Genomic DNA, 17,545 nt, shown 5'->3' with positions numbered 1-17,545 from the left:
TTGTAGAAGATGTGCGATTGTTCCCCGTATTATTGTAGACGAGTAGTGGAGGACGTCATGTCACTCAGGGGGGTGAGAATGGATGACGTCAGGTTACGGGGGATATATAAGGGGGGACCCGTGACGTAGAGGGGGTCGTCGCGAAGGGCCAGGAACGGAGAGAGTTAGGGAGTCGGGATCCAGGGTAGGGGGAATCAGCGCCAGGCGAGAGTGATAGTTCACCCGGCCGACCGAGTTGGATGATCCCTCGGTCGGTGCTGGGGGAAGATCACGTCTATCCTGGGTGGAGCTAGGGACCTCCCAGTACCCTTTCCCCTGGGGAGATATTAGGGTTGTCACCTGTTAGGCGTAAGCCTTTAATAGGTTACCGGCAGTAGCCCTTAATAAACCTTGGCATCCGCCCCTACTCAAGAACCGTGTCAGCGTCGTCAGTTGCACCTCAACATTATTGTACAAAGATGTTTCAGTTGTGTCCACGTTTTCAGCATCCCATGCGCTCCCACCACTCTGCCCGTGCATTTGTGAAATGCATTGCTTGCGACATCCCACCGCACAAGATGACACCCTAAGTGATCATTATTACACGCAGTGTTATCATTAACCTCTTCATGAACCATGTCTATCCACTGCTGGATGAAGTTTCTCCACGCACTCTGCGTCCAACCTTCGCGCCCACGGGATGCCCCGATCATCCGTCGCTCAAATCCCGGGTACATCTCTCGCTCTCTCCTTTGGCTAAGGGGGCTGGTTAAACGAAAGGCGTTTAAAAGAACTCACCGAGTCTGACCGGCTGATGCTGTAACTATCGTTATGCCTCCTAGACACACACAAAAAAACCAAAGCGTCCAGTTTTAATTCCGCAAAAAAAAACTCCACAAACCCCCACCCTACGGACGTGCAGTCAGCAAAAAAGACGAGCTCCTGGCTTTTTGTCCTTTCGCGGTTTGGGCGATGGTGGTAATGGCTGTGGGTTCCCGTTAGGATAATTCGGCTCGTATATTTAGAGACTCAGCAGCCACGGTGCCCGCATGGAGCCCCCCCCCCCCCCTTCAAATCGCCACGCCGCCTCCGCTGCTGAAACTTCCGCAAAATAAAATTGACTGCCCACAGCTGGATAAAGGCCTCCCCCATGCTGTTGGTTCACAAAGGTTCTCGTGATCGAGTATTTAATTTCTTTAGAACTGCTCTTTGTGTTTAGTTTGTTGTCCTTCCCCTGCACCTCCAAATAAACATGGTTGGCTATGTACGATGCAAAAAAATGTTCAACAAACTAAGCTTTTTATTTTTCCAGGTAAGGCGCACTTTTTTCAGAAGCGACCTGGTCACAAAGTGATAGCCTCGACCAAGTGGGCTTATGATCGTCGCTCTGAAATTTTAGCAGCCAAATCCGTGGCTTATCATGTGGACACTTATAGCGGCCAAATCCTCTTAACATATGTTTCTAAATGTGGAGGGAAATACCGGTGGACCCAGAGAAAAATCCACTCTACCACGGGGAGAACGTGCAAACTCCTAATATACAGGCGTCAAGGTCGGGATCGAACCCACGACCTTCTGTATACCAGGCAAGGTAGTTAACATCTCCTAGCCACCCCATACAGCACACACCCTGCTGAGCTTCCTCAGCTATGACGACATTGTGCACGAGCCAGATGGATTTCCGTCACGGTCTTGGTCCCAGTTAAAGACTTCTCCCGAATGACCACTCGTGACTGTCGGATGGCGCAGAACGGTCACGTCCCGACACTTTTTACACGGCACCCAACTGCACCATCAGGTGTGTGACCTGTCAAGTCAGGTGTGTATCAAGTCACGTGTGTGTAGCATGTCAAGTCAGGTGTGTGTGACCTTTTAAGTTATGTCTGTGACTTTTCATGTCATGTGTGTGTGACCTTCCAAGTAAGGTGTGACCTTTCAAGTCATGTGTGTGACCTTTCATGTCATGTGTGTGACCTTTCATGTCATGTGTGTGACCTTCCAAGTAAGGTATGACCTTCCATGTCATGTGTGTGACCTTTCATGTCATGTGTGTGTGACCTTTCATGTCATGTGTGACCTTTCAAGTCATGTGTGACCTTTTAAGTCATGTCTGTGACCTTTCATGTGATGTGTGTGACCTTCCAAGTAAGGTGTGACCTTCCATGTCATGTGTGTGACCTTTCAAGTCATGTGTGTGACCTTTTAAGTCATGTGTGTGTGACCTTTAATGTCATGTGTGTGTGACCTTCCAAGTAAGGTGTGACCTTCCATGTCATGTGTGTGACCTTTCAAGTCATGTGTGTGACCTTTCATGTCATGTGTGTGTGACCTTTCATGTCATGTGTGTGTGACCTTCCAAGTGTGACCTTCCATGTCATGTGTGTGGCCTTTCAAGTCAGGTGTGTGTGACCTTTCATGTCATGTGTGTGACCTTTCATGTCATGTGTGACCTTTCATGTCATGTGTGTGTGACCTTTCATGTCATGTGTGTGACCTTTCATGTCATGTGTGTGACCTTTCATGTCATGTGTGTGTGACCTTTCATGTCATGTGTGTGACCTTTCATGTCATGTGTGTGTGACCTTTCAAGTCAGGTGTGTATCAAGTCACGTGTGTGTAGCATGTCAAGTCAGGTGTGTGTGACCTTTCATGTCATGTGTGTGACCTTTCATGTCATGTGTGTGACCTTTCATGTCATGTGTGTGACCTTTCATGTCATGTGTGTGACCTTTCATGTCATGTGTGTGTGACCTTTCAAGTCAGGTGTGTATCAAGTCACGTGTGTGTAGCATGTCAAGTCATGTGTGTAGCATGTCAAGTCAGGTGTGTGTGACCTTTCATGTCATGTGTGACCTTTCATGTCATGTGACCTTTCAAGTCAGGTGTGACCTTTCAAGTCGGGTGTGTGACCTTTCATGTGAGGTGTGACCTTTCATGTCGTGTGTAACCTTTCAAGTCAGGTGTGTGACCTTTCATGTGAGGTGTGACCTTTCATGTGAGGTGTGTGACCTTTCTTGTGAGGTGTGTGACCTTTCAAGTCAGGTGTGTGACCCTTCAAGTCAGGTGTGTGTAACCTTTCATGTCAGGTTTGACTTTTCAAGTCATGTGTGTGACCTTTCAAGTCAGGTGTGTGTGACCTTTCAAGTCACGTGTGACCTTTCAAGTCACGTGTGACCTTTCAAGTCGGGTGTGTGACCTTTCAAGTAAGGTGTGTGACCTTTCAAGTAAGGTGTGTGACCTTTCAAGTCACGTGTGACCTTTCAAGTCACGTGTGTGACCTTTCAAGTCATGTGTGTGTGACCTTTCAAGTCCCCAACTGAAAATAATTTCATCGCCGTCGCAATTTTTTGTGGGAAGTGAAATCCCGACAGCCAGGTGACATTTGCCACTTTAAAAAGGGTAGTTTATTTTTGTTCGTACAAATGCACCGTCACTACGTAATGAGCAATCATTGCAAACATCACAGAATATACATTCTTAAAGCAGGAATTGCTGTAGTGTTAAAAAACGATGACCCAACGAAAGCACTCAAACATCGCACTTTTAAACGCGCCACGAATCCGCTTGTGACCGGCAACGTCCGTCGGCCCTTTGCGGGCCCGCGACCCCATGCGTCAAAGGCCCACGGTGGCCTGCTGACGAGAGGCCATCAAGTCAAAGCCGGGTGTGCAGCAGTGTCTCATGGTTTAAGGGAATGCTACTAAGATACACGGATCCATCAGACCACTGCGATTGGCGGATTAATGGTCATTTAATTCCAAGGAAAATCTCATTAGAAACACAGCCAGCGCTATTTGTTTATTATTCTTAACTATATCTTCAAGGTGCCTTAGTAGACATTTTTCTTCTTCTGTCAAGTGAATAACTAGCCTTTGTCTCCCCAATGGCGATGTTTACACACCGCACCACCAGGTACTCATTTGAGGCCGAGTCGACCTAGGGGAGGCCCGCTGCCAGTTTGGATGATCGTCACCGGCCCTGGCCGCGAGCGGGAATCGAACTCGGGTGGCCGGGTTCGTAGCGCAGCGCCATAGTGCTAACCGCTACGCCACCGCTCCCCCATGGGCGTGCAACATATATACACACACACACACTTAGCTTACAAATATATCCAAGACGCTCGATAAAATTAGAGGCCAGCACTCGTACCTCCCAGTTCCTCTCAATTATCGCCTACAATCCCCTCCCACCACCCCACTACGTTAATGAAAAATAAAAAAAAACCCCCATCAGAACAACACAACTGTCGAGGGTCCGAAAGTGACGCACGCACGCTCGCTCGCTTTATATACATCGGAACTACAGAAGCTCATTGGTGTGTGTGCAGGCAGCGTTCAAACGTGACGTGAAAGCGGACTTTTAAACGGTTTAAGGCCGTGGCGAGCATAAACGGCGCGCGGGCGGCAATTGCAGCTGCTTGGCCAAACGCCTCTCTCGCTCGCACCGGTGGGGGGGCCCCCCACTGCAACACAACACGGCACACGCAGTCGGTGAAATGGGCGGCGGCAACAGTGACAGGCGCGTTGTGTGTGTGCGTGGGTACGTGTGTGCGTGGGTACGTGTGTGCGTGGGTACGTGTGTGCGTGGGTACGTGTGTGCGTACACGTTCTTGTAGGGCAGGGTTGGTTGGCAAACAAAACAGAGAGAATGTTTTTTTTATTCGGTAAAAAAACAACTCGACTTTTTTTGCACGGCGTATGTGTGGCGTGTGTTGCGCGTATTGTATGTAGACATCGCCACCGGGGAGACAAAGGCGACAAGGGCGTGGTGCTGGCCACCCCCCGCCTCGTGCGCCGTGCCGGCCTTCATAGGTGCTCGCTAACAGCGCTTGCCCCAACAGTCTGTTCAGGCTATACGGGGGATCTTTGTTGTTGTGTGGGCTGTGTGCAGGCGAGCGCTCACCCCGTCAGTGCTTGCCCAGTGACGTGACTGTAGAGTTGAGGATATCCTGATGGAAGTTGTTTCCACGAGCCTGCGACAGGTCCCTCTGTAAAAACAGCAGCAGCACCACCACACAAACGCTCATTAAACCATGACATACTGTACACATACCACGTGAACACAAGCAGCACCACTGTATAAGAGCACAAACCAACCCCCCCCCCACGAAAGTAGCACCTCCAATTAGCACGGTCGGCTACGTACGGTGCAAAAGAAGTTCAACATACGTACATACTTCCCCTCCCCCACCACCGCCACCACACAGCCACTCACACCCAGCCTACACACACACACACCACACTCCCGCACCTGCATCCACACAGCTGCATCTGCTGGACATCTGTGACCCTACTGGACATCTGCCCTCCATAGTTTCTGGAGGGCGTCTGCCTCTCAAACTCCCCAGCAGCGTCCTTCACAAACCTCCTCCACAGAGGCCGATCTTGACACCGCTGGTACACGGACACACGAACATCCACCCGACACACACAGACACCAACACCCACCCGGCACACACACGCACCAAGACCCACCCGGCACACACACGCACACACACGAACATCCACCCGACACACACAGACACCAACACCCACCCGACACACACAGACACCAACACCCACCCGGCACACACACGCACCAACACCCACCCGGCACACACACGCACACACCAACACCCACCCGACACACACGCACCAACACCCACTCGACACACACACGAACACCCACCTGACACACACACACCAACACCCACCCGGCACACACACGAACACCCACCCGACACACACGCACCAACACCCACTCGACACACACACCAACACCCACCCGACACACACACACCAACACCCACTCGACACACACGCACCAACACCCACCCGACACACACACCAACACCCACTCGACACACACACCAACACCCACTCGACACACACGCACCAACACCCACCCGGCACACACACGAACACCCACTCGACACACACACCAACACCCACCCGACACACACCAACACCCCCCCGGTGTGCCCTCACCGTGAACTCCGAGTAGGACGCGACGCATTTGAGCGAGGACGTGGGGGTTGGCGCTCTGCTCGGGGTCCTTGAGTTGTGCTCTGCAAGTGGGGGGCGCGGGGGGCGCCCGCACGTGCGACCGGGGGTCTGTGGGGGGACCCCGATGTTGTGGGGCGAGGAAGGAGGGGGGGTGAAGCGGTTAGCACTACGCTGCGTTACGAACACAGCGACCAGAGTTCGATTCCCGCTCGCGGCCAACACCAGTGCCGACTATCCGAACCGGTACTGGGCCTCCCCTAGGCCGACTCAGCCTCAAATGAGTACCCAGTGGTGCGGTGTGTAAACATCACCACTGGGGAAACAAAGGCGGCCGGGCGGTGTGTTGGCCACCCACCCCCTCGTGTGCCCATGCCGGCCTTTATAGGTGCTCGATAACAGCACTTGCCCCAACAGTCTGTTACAGGCTATACGGGGGATCTTTGTCTTTGGGAGGGGGGGTGGTGATATGAAAGGGTTTACAAGAATCCCATCCCCATTCCCCGTGATAAATTAAAGAAACGTGCTATCAGCTGTACTGCTCTCTCCCGTTGCTACACTCATTGCATCGTAAGCATCTGGACCTGTGCTCAGCAGCTGTGATATATATACACACACGCAAATATATACATAAAAACAAGGCACAGCAAATGAGAGAAAGGCAGTCCAAATCAAGTTCATGTACATGTTTACGTTGAACTTCTTTCGCACCGGACCGTAGCTAATCTGAGGTGCGGGGAATAGGCACACTAAAAACAAAAATGAGTTCTAAACAAATGAGTTTTCAATATAGATTTAAAAAAGTGCACAGGTCCAGCGGCTTCCTAATATCGGAAGGAAGAGCACGTTCCAGACGGCCGCAGAAGCGCATCTGTAGGCGCGTGACACGGTGACCATCTTTGTTAGATTATTTTAGCAATAACCAATTGGAAGAGATTTTACAGAAAGTCTATACAAACAGAGGAGACATCACAAATTAGACGATAAGAAAATCTTGCATTTTTCAGAATGGTGACAAATCCCTACGAATGGTGAGTCAGGGTGCCTTGAATCGTGATGGTGGTGGGGGGGGTGTGGAGGTGGCTTGCGGAGGGTGCCTTTGCATGCGGAGGCGTGAAAGTGGAGCGGGGTGGGGATCATCACGAGACCGTTGGCGGGTGTTCGTCGTCGTACCTTGCGCTCCGAGGTGGGGGGTTTGCCGTTGGCGGATACCGGGGAGTTGCACATGGTGCCGCTCGCAGCCGAGCGGAACAGTGTGGAGTTGATGCCCGTCTGCGCAACGGTGGTGGCGTTCATCTGCGGTGGGAAAGAAAAAAAAAGTGAAATCAAGAAGCCTTTTCCGTTCCGATGACGTACGTGTACGTCGTACCGTTGTTGTTGTTTCCGATTCCGTTCCGATGTCGTCCGTGTGTGTCATCAGACCGGGAAGACAAACTAAAATAAAATAGCGGTACCGAGGCTCCCACAAGGCCATGCGGTTGGGCGCGCGGCACAGTTTGGCGCCAGCTATCGTAGGGTGGCGGTCGTATCACTAGGGTTCTCCGCGGTTAGTAACAACGTCTTTAAAAACAACGGCGCTACTTCGCCTCTGTAAATAAAATTTACGGCGAACTGCTCGCGCGTGAACGGGACCCCTTCCCTGCAACTTGGAGATGTCTCGCAACGGCAAAGGGTTAAAAGCGCACTAACCAATCACTATCGCACAAAGTGAACGAGCATGCACATGCAAATCATTCACGCACAAACCAAACCGTTGCACAAAGTTGACCATTGGTAGCACTCCAGACTTATTTGCGGATTTCATTGTTTCCAAACATCACCCCCTATCTGGAAATAAAAACTATATTCGCTGCAACAAACATGCATTGATCTATCCACTGCTGGATAAGAGGCACGTGTTATAGGTTGTAAAGTTGCAATTATTAAAATACTTTTGGCAAGCTTATACAAAGCGAACTGCAGATAACTTTTAAATAATCTCTTTGTTCACAATTGTCACATCGTATGTACGTTGAACTTCTTCCGCATCGTACGTAGCCCACCGTGCTTATTGAAGGTGTGGGGGAAAAAGACAACAAACTAAAACACAAAAAGCAGTTCTAAAGAAATGGGTTTTAAATGTAGGTGATTTTAAAGTGTGTATCTCCAGTGGCTTCCCAATATCGGAAGAGCGTTCCAACTGCGTGCTGCGGTGAACATGACCGGCTCATTACATTGTTGTATATCGCACTGCGGCAAGCCGGGCTAGCGGACCTCCCATCTGCCTCTGCGGGCGTACCCTGCGCGTCTTGTTGGGCGTGTTGGTGCCACAGAAGCGGCGCTTCGAGGGCGTCTTAGGCTGGCTCCCGTACGCCATCTCCTCCTCCAGGGTGCGCACCTTCTTCACCTGCTGCTCACGCGAAATGATGCAAAGGAAAATGCTCCACCTCACTGTGCGATAATGCAAATACGTAAAAGAAATGACGGCAAGTTCATGAGCAGTCGACGACAAACTACTTTCTTGAGCTGCACAGCCGAGCGGTGCAGTGATACGGTACGCGGAGTGACAGAGTAACGCGGTGGCGGGGTGCCCTCAGTATCTCGCCAAAGGTGGGTAGGGGTTGTGTTACCCTCTCAATCTTCTCCCGCTCGCGCTCCTGCTTGAAAGCTTCCCACTGCGCCGCGATGTAGTCCAGCAGGGGCCGGCCCGCCACCTGGAACCGCCGCCCGGCCTGCTCCTCCCACACAGCAATCTGGGCCTTCAGATCCTCCTCCAGCTGCACGCAGGTACGCACCGCAACACGCGCGCACGGCACAGTTTCTGACAAGCACAAACTGGTGTGGGTCTTCACAAAGATATTCATGCGCTTTAACGAGAACATATGGATCAGGTTTGTTCATATCTCTGAAATTTCGTAGTCAAATGTTCCTAAATAGAGGAGTCCATGTATAGCTCAGCTATTTTATTTGTACCAGGTAAGTCCCACTGAGCTATGTAGCTCTCTTTCAGAAGCGATCTGTATGTATGTTGAACTTCTATCACACCATATGTAGCCAAATGTGCTAATCGGAGGTTTATTTTAACTCGTAAGGCCCATCGAGCTATGTAGTTTTTTTTCAGAAGCGACCTGGTTATAAATAGCTCAACGAAATGGCTTATCGTCACGTGGAAATGTATACTATCCAAGTACTCTAAACGCATGTTGGTTATAAATGTGGAGGGAAAAATCGGAGGACCCGGAGAAAAATCCGAGCGACCACGGGGAGAGAGACACGCAAACTCCATATATACAGGCGTTAGGGTCGGGATCGAACCAATCAACCCACGACAACATGTACATCAGGTGTGGTAATTAACATTTTGCCACCATAGTGGCATTGGTGTTCACACACGCACGCACACATAAGTCTGTCGTGCACATGCACATAAGTTGATAAAGATGCGTAGCCGTCACCACGTCCGACCGCCTTTGTCTCCTCAGTGGCGATGTTTAACACACCGCACCAAGTCCTCATTTGAGAGACCGAGTTGACCTAGGCGAGGCTCAAGACCGAATCAGATAATCATCACTGGTATTGGCCGTGAGCGGGAATCGAATTCGGGTCGCCGGCTTTGTAGCGGAATACACTATCCACTGGCACGACCCCCCCTCTCACAACCGTACTTATCCTCCACGTATCCGGGCAGAAAGTGCGGGGCGCGAGTGCCGTTCGTGAGCAAACAAGAACGCCGGGAGAGATCTGGGAACGCCGGAGGGGTGGGGAACGCTGAAGGGATTGCGAACGCTGTTGCGGGAGGCAGCGGCAACCTTGGGCAGCCCCTTCTGCAGGTGAGCCCTCTGTTTCTCCTCGCGCAGCAGGCTGCCCCCGCGGTTCGAGAAGCGGTTGGGGTCTGCGGCTCGCCGCTGCGCACACGCCACGGGGGCACACGGCACGTCAACGACAGTACGTGCTCGCACGGGCACGCGGTAAAAGCGCGGCACGCGAGACACGCGCGAGAGACACGCGAGGCACAAACATGGCACACACGCGCAGCAAGCACAGCACACGCCGCAGCACAAGCGTGGGGCTCGACCACACAGCGTTCGGAGACAGGCGAATAATAACGCAATGCACACGACTGTCACACCGCTACCAACTTTACCTCCGAGGCTAACGCTGTTCATAAACCATGATGCCAACGCTTAACACGAACCAAGTCTGCTAACCCCAAGGCTTATCCCAACCCCCTTAACACCCAACGACCCCCTGAGCTTAACCCTCAACCCTAATTCTAGCTCACAACACTAACCCAAGGGGTCGGCCAAGCAAGGTAACAAGAGCAGCCATTTTTTGTTCGAATTCGGTAAAAAAAAATCTCAATATTTCAAGAACGGCATGCACGCGGTGCATAGGAGACGGTGGTGGGTCCTTTATAAATCACTCGCCACGAAGCGGCAGTTCCCTAAAGAGCCACCGCGTGCGGCTCCGGAGCCGCAGATTGCTGACCCCAGCACCAACCCAAACCCCGATTAACACCCCCACCCCATAACCCTACCCAAAACCCCCTAACATTAACCGCAGCCCGACCGCTTACTACCGCCATTGGACTCCACGCGCACCTCGAACTCCAGGTACTGCTGCCAGGCCGCGTCCCAGCGGCGCACGCCGTCGTAGAGGGCGCGGTGCTGCTCGTGGTGACCCCGCAGCCGGTTCGCCTCCTCCTCATGCTGAACCAGCAGCTCCTCCGTCGCGTCGTCTGTGCCCGGAAAACAAACGATTGCAACTGAACCGTTAAAACTATTTTCAAAACGGTGTATTTTCAATCGAATTAAAGCCGAGTTCAGTTTAATAGGAATTGGATTATCGTTAATGCGCTGTCAACCGAATGCTGATCTTTAACTGGACAAGCTTTCAACCCTTTCCCATTCCCATGATGCAAGCGTGTACATAATCAGTTCTTTGTTCCGAATCCGTTCCGATAGCATGCACGTACGTCTACAGCAGCATCCTGATTCACGGCCGGCGTAGGCCGGCGCCGGGAGCCCCGACGGACGAGCTACTCTCCTCCTCCCGCAACCATGGCCAGGGATGCCGACGAAGGGGGGCGCTTACCGTCACCGTCACTACCGCTGTCGTTATTACCGCTGTGGTAGGGGGTGAACGCTCGCTGCTCCTCCTCGCTGACGTAGCACTTCTCCCAGAGCGCGGCAATCTCTGAGCGCACGCCCGCCAACACCGTGCGCACGTTCTGTCTCTTCAGCTCCACGAGGCGCGACAGCTCCTGCTTAAGCTGCACGCGGACAAAGGCAAAGATCCCCCATGTAGCTTCCACGGACTTGATGGGGCAAGTGCTGTTAGCGAGTAGCGCCTACGAAGGCCGTCACTGTGGCGCGGGGGGTGGGTGGCCAGCGCCATGCCCGACCACCTTTGTCTCCCCAGTGACTATGTTTACACATCGCACTGAGTAATCAACGGAGGCCGAGTCGACCTCGGGGAGGCCTCGGACCAGTTCACATATTCGTTACTGGTGGTGGCCGTGAACGGCAATCGAACTCGGGTCTTTAGGTTCGTAGCGGAGCACGCTAACCACACACTCGCTCCACTACGTACGGTTGAACGAGATGGTCTCAACGTACATACATACGTGCTGGTACGAGGGCTATTGTTTGGGAAACTCGGCCCTCAGAGTCAGTGGTGGCGGGTGCAGGGGGGGTTTGCTATAGAGCCGTGTTTGCAAGCGCGTGTTTTGTCAGCACCTTGTCCAGTGTGTGTGTGTTCGGTCAGCACTTTGTCCAGTGTGCGCATGTTTGGTGAGCACCTTGTCCATGTCGGAGGGCTTGCTGTCGTGAACGCAGGCAGTGAAGGCGTCCCGCTCGCCCTGCTCCACGTTCAGACGATCCCACAGCCTCTCCACCTCGTCGCGCAACTCGGAGCATACCTCGTCGTTCAGAGCACACTCGCGCTCCAGCTAGAGTAGAGAGTGACACGACAGGGGAGAGTTCAGAGAGTGCGTGGAGGGCAGGAGGGTGAGATTAGAGGAAGGGAGGTAGGAGAGTGTGCATGGAGGGGAGCGAGATGGGAGGGGAGAGGTAGGAGTGTGTGTGGTGGGGAGTAGAGCAAGATGAGAGGGGAGAGCGAGATGAGACTGGAGAGGTGTGGAGGGGAGTAGAGTGAGATGAGAGGGGAGAGTGAGATGAGAGGAGAGAGGTGGGGAGTATGTGGAGGGGAGTAGAGTGAGAGGGGAGAGTGAGATGAGAGGAGAGAGGTGGGGAGTATGTGGAGGGGAGTAGAGTGAGATGAGAGATGGCAAAGAGGTTGGGTGGCTGCATCCTCGCCCCCACCTGAGTGAGGAGCGTCTGGAGGCTCAAGATGTTGTCCTTGGAGAGGCAGAACTCCTCCTCGTCCTCGCACGCCACGTCGCGCTCAAAGGATGAGTCCGGCGAACGCTCTAGCTGCGCCATGCACATCACGATCTGCTGCCGCGTCTGCGTAAACAGCTCCTGGCGCCGGGTCTGCAAGCACACAGCGCAGAGGCGACAGGAGTATGGTGCGCAGCCCGACGTAGGAAAACAGAGCGCGGTGCAGTCGCACCAACACCCACAACATGTGCTCTAGATAAGGTTTGTGGTCTTTTGAGTAATTTACCCCGCAGTTTTGATTCTACGTGAATAGCATGTACTTTCAGGGTGTAAGTTGAAGGCAGGAGTGGCAACAGTCTTGGACGAGTGAATTACAGGTTCAGGAGTAATTCCCGAGGTATGCATTAATCGTCCTGTACCACATGACTGTGACACGCGGCATACATTCCACTGATATTTCTGATGACGAAGTCCATCTGGAGATGCCTCTGGTGACTCATTTGGCAACTTCCTTGTTCAAAGAGTTGGCAACGCCCCCCGCCTATCCAGATTTCCCTCATTAGGTTGGTCATATTTCCCGTCCCCTGTCTTCACCCAATTTTAATTGTCACCTCCCTCCCGTCTTGACGGCCCCACTTAGTTGGGCCTTCGGGCCCACCTCCCCCCTCCTCCCCCTTCTTTCTCCCCACCCCCATATACGGCTCAGTTGCGTCGGGACGGATCTCCGGGACTGTCGACTCCCGGATTTGCGAGTTGCTCGACGTGACTGTAACGGACCCGTGTTGTGTAAAAAAAATAATAACTTTGCCAACGCTGGCCCCCATCTCTCCCCCCACCCCTCCCTGCGCGCACCTTCTCGGCGACGAGCGTCGCCACCGCCTGTCGCAGGAGCGCGAGTTGCTCGATGGAAGGCACGGGCCCGGAGGTCGGTGGCCGGTGGGGGCGCCGCTCGCACAGCACGCCGCACAGCCGCTCCTCGGCGTCGTCGAGGCTCTGCAGCTCGCGTAGGCGCTCCCGCTTCTCGCGCACCAGCGTCTCCATGCGCGTGCGCGTGTCCTTCTCCAGCTGCAGCAGCGTCAGGTTCTCGTCCGGCTGCACGCGCCGAGCAAAAACATGCGTCACATTCCTCGCGACGACGTGCATGCTGGTTTTATCGACCGTCTAGTTTGTTCCATTTCGCCTAAATATCATCATCACCATCCTCAGACGTGATCTATAAATTGGCCAGGTGGCTCAGTGGTAGACAGAGCAACTCACAATTGGAAAATTAGGAGTTAAAGTACACGCTGGGGGGGTTGACCGAGCCTATTATTCCTCCAAGACCAACAAAATTTATACCACTGTGTGGGTAAGCCAAGAGCAGTTGTCCTATTGATACTCACCCCCACCAGCCTTTAAGAACATTGGACCAGGCCAGGCCTGACTTGAGACTGAAAACAACCCACAGCAAGTTGAGAACCAGGTCGAGAGGCAAAGGATCGTAAACCTGGAAGGCCGGGAGAGAGAGGTCGGAGCAAAGCCCCTGCAGTTCCATCTTGCAAGTGGCGACGCTCTTCATCAACCGATCCTTCAAGGCCTCCTCCTCCGAGACCATCTCGTTCAGCAGCCTCTGGGGGTGCGCAGAAGCACGCACACACACAGCAAGTGTAAACCGCATGCGCATAAATTTTATGCTCCGTCGAATTTGGAGCACCTGTCCCCATTTCTACTCGGCAATAGATTAACCAATAACCAATCCAGGATCCCTCAAGTAGTCCCTGCTCATCTCTTAGCAACCTGGCAGGCCCTTACACTGCAGTGAGTGGGAAGCAGTTATGGTAAAGTAAAATGCAGAGTTGGGGGTCTGTTACACTTTGGAAGTTGTATGTATTTATGTAGAACTTCTTTCGCACTGTACGTAGCCAACCGCGCTAATTGGAGGTGCGGGGAATGTTAATATTTTGTATGCAATTATAATTCAATTTGGAGTTCTGTATACGACCGTATCTCAAGACGCTGGTAAAAAAATGGGGGTTGACTTTATGATTTTATTTTGTAGAGAAGGGCGATCAGTACAGTACCACGCAGAGGATCTGAGCGGTGTCAAATCGGTGCCCCGACCGTACCTCCATGTACTTCTTAACCACTTGTGTCCGCTCCAGCCGCTGTTCTTCGGGAATTCCTATGTCCTCCCAAATGTCTCGGAGATTCACCATGGCGTGGTTGAGACTGGCGACCAACTCCGAAGCGAGCACCTCGCTACGCGCACAAAAAGCACACACAGATCTCCCGTTTAGCCCTGCAGGCTGAGGAAAGTGTTGTGAGGAAGCACCGATTAAGGGGTGGCACGGTGTAAGAAACGGTCATCGTTTGACCAGCATTGTCTCCAGCCAGCTTTGTTCTACCCCGTGCTGATGATGACAACCCAGCAGCAACAGGGGGATCCCTAAAGAAATTCAGATTCCATTTGCCACTGATGTCACCCACGACCGGGAAACGAAATCGGACAACCTTGTAGGAGTCATCGCCTCATGACTTAAGGGATTATCAGCCCCTCACACTGGTCCAGACACGCGCAGTAAAGTCTCCCGTATAGCATTGACTTGATGATGGGGCAAGTTACCGAACACCTATTAAGTTTCAAAGTGCGCAAATGTGGGTAGTGTGGCAAAGACACCATCACCACGCTCGGCCGTTCTTGTTTCTCTTGGTACTTAAATGCTTACCCACCGCACCAGGTGCTCATTTAAGGCACAGGTCGATGTGAGTGAGACCCAGGGCTGGTTCAGAAACCACTCGGCACTATCAGTGGAATTCGGCCTAACAGCGTAGTTGCAATAAACCTGCTAAGTGCCACTCGGCAACACTCACGCCCATCTATACCATCGCCATTCGCCACGAAGAGACGGTGACTCTGAGGCTATCACGTGAAGTGTCGAAGGCTCGCTGCTGACAGGTCACGGGACAGCCCCAGCAGCTACCATGGGTTAGCTGACAGCTGCCCGGCAAGATGCACCACCAGCTGTACCCCCTACTGTGCCATCTATATACACACACCCATGGTGGTGGTGATTGTGCGAGGCGAGGTGCGTAGGGATTAGCAGAGAAGACTGGCAGATGCATCGCCTGTGCTCCCTAATGTACCAACTTGTGTACATATTAAAACACACACCCGCACATATAAATCACTGTACCGCAATGTATTAATTAACAGCAACAAACACAACTCACGTTCGTCAATAACACTGCCTGAAAAAAACAATTGGGCGACATTTATGAATCTTTCTTGTGCCAAAGCAGCAATATCATATATGTTGTATTAATTTACAATTCAGGATCAATCCACTGTTGGATGAAAGTCTCCCCACGCCATGGAAGGTAATGGGGGTGCATTGACCGGTTCAGATGCGTCTCGACACCCTCAACCGTGACGAGAACTCTCAATCCACCGGGTTCGTAGCTTGGCAGCCAGGGAACTCTATCGCGCCACCGTTTCACCCCGTATTAGTGTCATGGTATTGTACCAGGTAAGGGTCCCGCTGAACTATATATAGTATCTCTTTTTTAGAAGCGACCTGGCCCAAAAACGATAGCTCAACAAAGTGGCTCATGGCTTAAAGTACGGCGTGATTTTAGTTCTACCGTTGTAATGTGCCAATTGGACCACCCCTAAACAAAATGACACACGTTACATTTCAGAATATAAAAATAACACAAATACCAAAACGCCTCCCCCCTCCCCCCACGCCACCCCTCACGCGAACCGGAGGTGGGCGCGGTGAAGAGAGAACGCAATCCAGGCGGAGAATAAAGGCGAACCCGAGGCATCGCGGCGGGTGACCAGGCCGTATCGCCGGCACCGCGCCGGAAAGTCACGATCGTCTCCCGAGTTCCCTGATCGTGCTCCACATTCCGACGACGGCGAAGGGTCTCAAAGCACTCGATTCTCACCTCTTTCTCGCCATGATGATGGGCAGCCGAACCAAGTCTCCACCAACTCGTGAAACTCAGCGGCTTTGCCTCGCGAGGAAAAAATTCAAATTGTGAAGCCGTCACCCACGGCCGATTCTGATTGGCGCAGACTGAGGAGTTGGGGGGGGGGCACCCCAACGGTCGTCTTGATAATCCTTTGCTTTATATTGGTCGGCCGGGATTGGTTCGGGGAAATTCTGAAAGCTCATTGGTCAGTGCGGGGAAGGAGGGGGGGTTTGGTAAGGGGAGGGGGGGAATTCTGAAAGCTCATTGGTCAGTGCGGGGAGTGAGGGGGTGTTTGGGGCGGTGTCTTCCGCCACCGGTGGCGGTAGCCGCAGCTCGCCTTAGAACAGTTAAAAGGTTGTGTTGCCGTATGGGCTGGAGTCAAAATAAACAATCATACGCGTCGTTATAATAATCTTGGAACATGGAGGCAGACTATAAATCTGCTTTTTGTGTAAAAAGGGGCATATATATTTGTTGTTTTGTATTGTGGAGAGAGATTATACCGAACGAGAAATATTTTGTTCGCGTAGCCTCATTTTGCCGTTTATTGGCGTGAGGCGTCTCCCGCTAAATAATAAAAATAAAACCTCCTGGTGACGTCACGCGATGGGCGCGAGGGACATTTCAAATGTCCCGCCAAACATCTCGGCCAATGAGGCGGCGTCTTTCCGATGACGCAGACCCTACTGAGTGAAATATTAAAGCAATGACGCAGACCCTACTGAGTGAAATATTAAAGCAATTACGTCGTAACGGTCTTGGAACATTCTTGGAGCCAAGAATATGAATCCCTGCAGTCACGAAAGCTTTAAATCAGGTCTTAGAACAGTTAAAGGTTGTTTAAGTACGGTAAAGTACCTTAAAAAAATTGCCCTTAAGCGCCAAGTACTTATTTTTTTCAAAGTCACTTTTCAACGAATACTTTTGCAAAAAATATACAAGCCCCCCCCCCCCCCAAATAATCACTTTGCTTGTTACTGTACAACTGTACATTAGTTACATATTCAACTTTTAGTTAATTCAGTCAATGACTTTAGAAATGTGATATTTCTATACTGAGTGTCTGCTGCCGTGTCCTGTACAGCGCTTTTAGACCCTTGATAAAAAGCGGGACATTAGGTTGGCAGGTTACTACGGCGTACAGCTGTTTCAATTCGGGCAATGTTTGTGTCTTTTTGTGTCTCCCCCTTGTGATGGGACTTTGTAGGATGAACGTTGAGGTTTATAAGGGGCACGGAGTGACCAATAAGGTCTGAATTGGTGTGTAATAACTTAATAAGGTAGGGCACTGATAAGGGGTCGATAGGT

The 17,545-nt window shown here is 52.0% G+C and overlaps 1 protein-coding gene across 2 annotated transcripts; it reads right to left on the bottom strand.

Moving 5' to 3' along the window:
- Positions 1 to 3,355: 3,355 nt before the first annotated feature.
- LOC116944578 (protein regulator of cytokinesis 1-like) lies at positions 3,356 to 16,378 on the bottom strand. 2 transcript variants are annotated; one of them, XM_032958281.2, is made up of 15 exons: positions 16,211 to 16,378; positions 14,386 to 14,518; positions 13,767 to 13,889; positions 13,133 to 13,372; positions 12,263 to 12,433; positions 11,740 to 11,889; positions 11,064 to 11,211; positions 10,541 to 10,677; positions 9,749 to 9,844; positions 8,570 to 8,716; positions 8,239 to 8,349; positions 7,134 to 7,256; positions 5,946 to 6,071; positions 4,882 to 4,966; positions 3,356 to 4,441 (listed from the first exon to the last, which is right to left on the bottom strand). In XM_032958281.2, the coding sequence occupies exons 1-14, from the start codon at positions 16,222 to 16,224 to the stop codon at positions 4,886 to 4,888; spliced, it is 1,800 nt and encodes a 599-aa protein (XP_032814172.2). In that variant the 5' UTR covers positions 16,225 to 16,378; the 3' UTR covers positions 3,356 to 4,441; positions 4,882 to 4,885. The 2 variants fall into 2 exon arrangements, with proteins under 2 accessions (XP_032814172.2, XP_075924736.1); XM_076068621.1 differs by having other exon boundaries at positions 3,356 to 4,966.
- Between the last annotated feature and the right edge of the window lie 1,167 nt (positions 16,379 to 17,545).

The sequence above is a fragment of the Petromyzon marinus genome, chromosome 21 (assembly GCF_048934315.1).
Source record: "Petromyzon marinus isolate PM22_M1 ecotype Great Lakes invasive population chromosome 21, UKy_Petmar_22M1.pri1.0, whole genome shotgun sequence".
NCBI lineage: Eukaryota > Metazoa > Chordata > Hyperoartia > Petromyzontiformes > Petromyzontidae > Petromyzon > Petromyzon marinus.
This window is presented reverse-complemented; position numbering and strand designations above follow the sequence as displayed.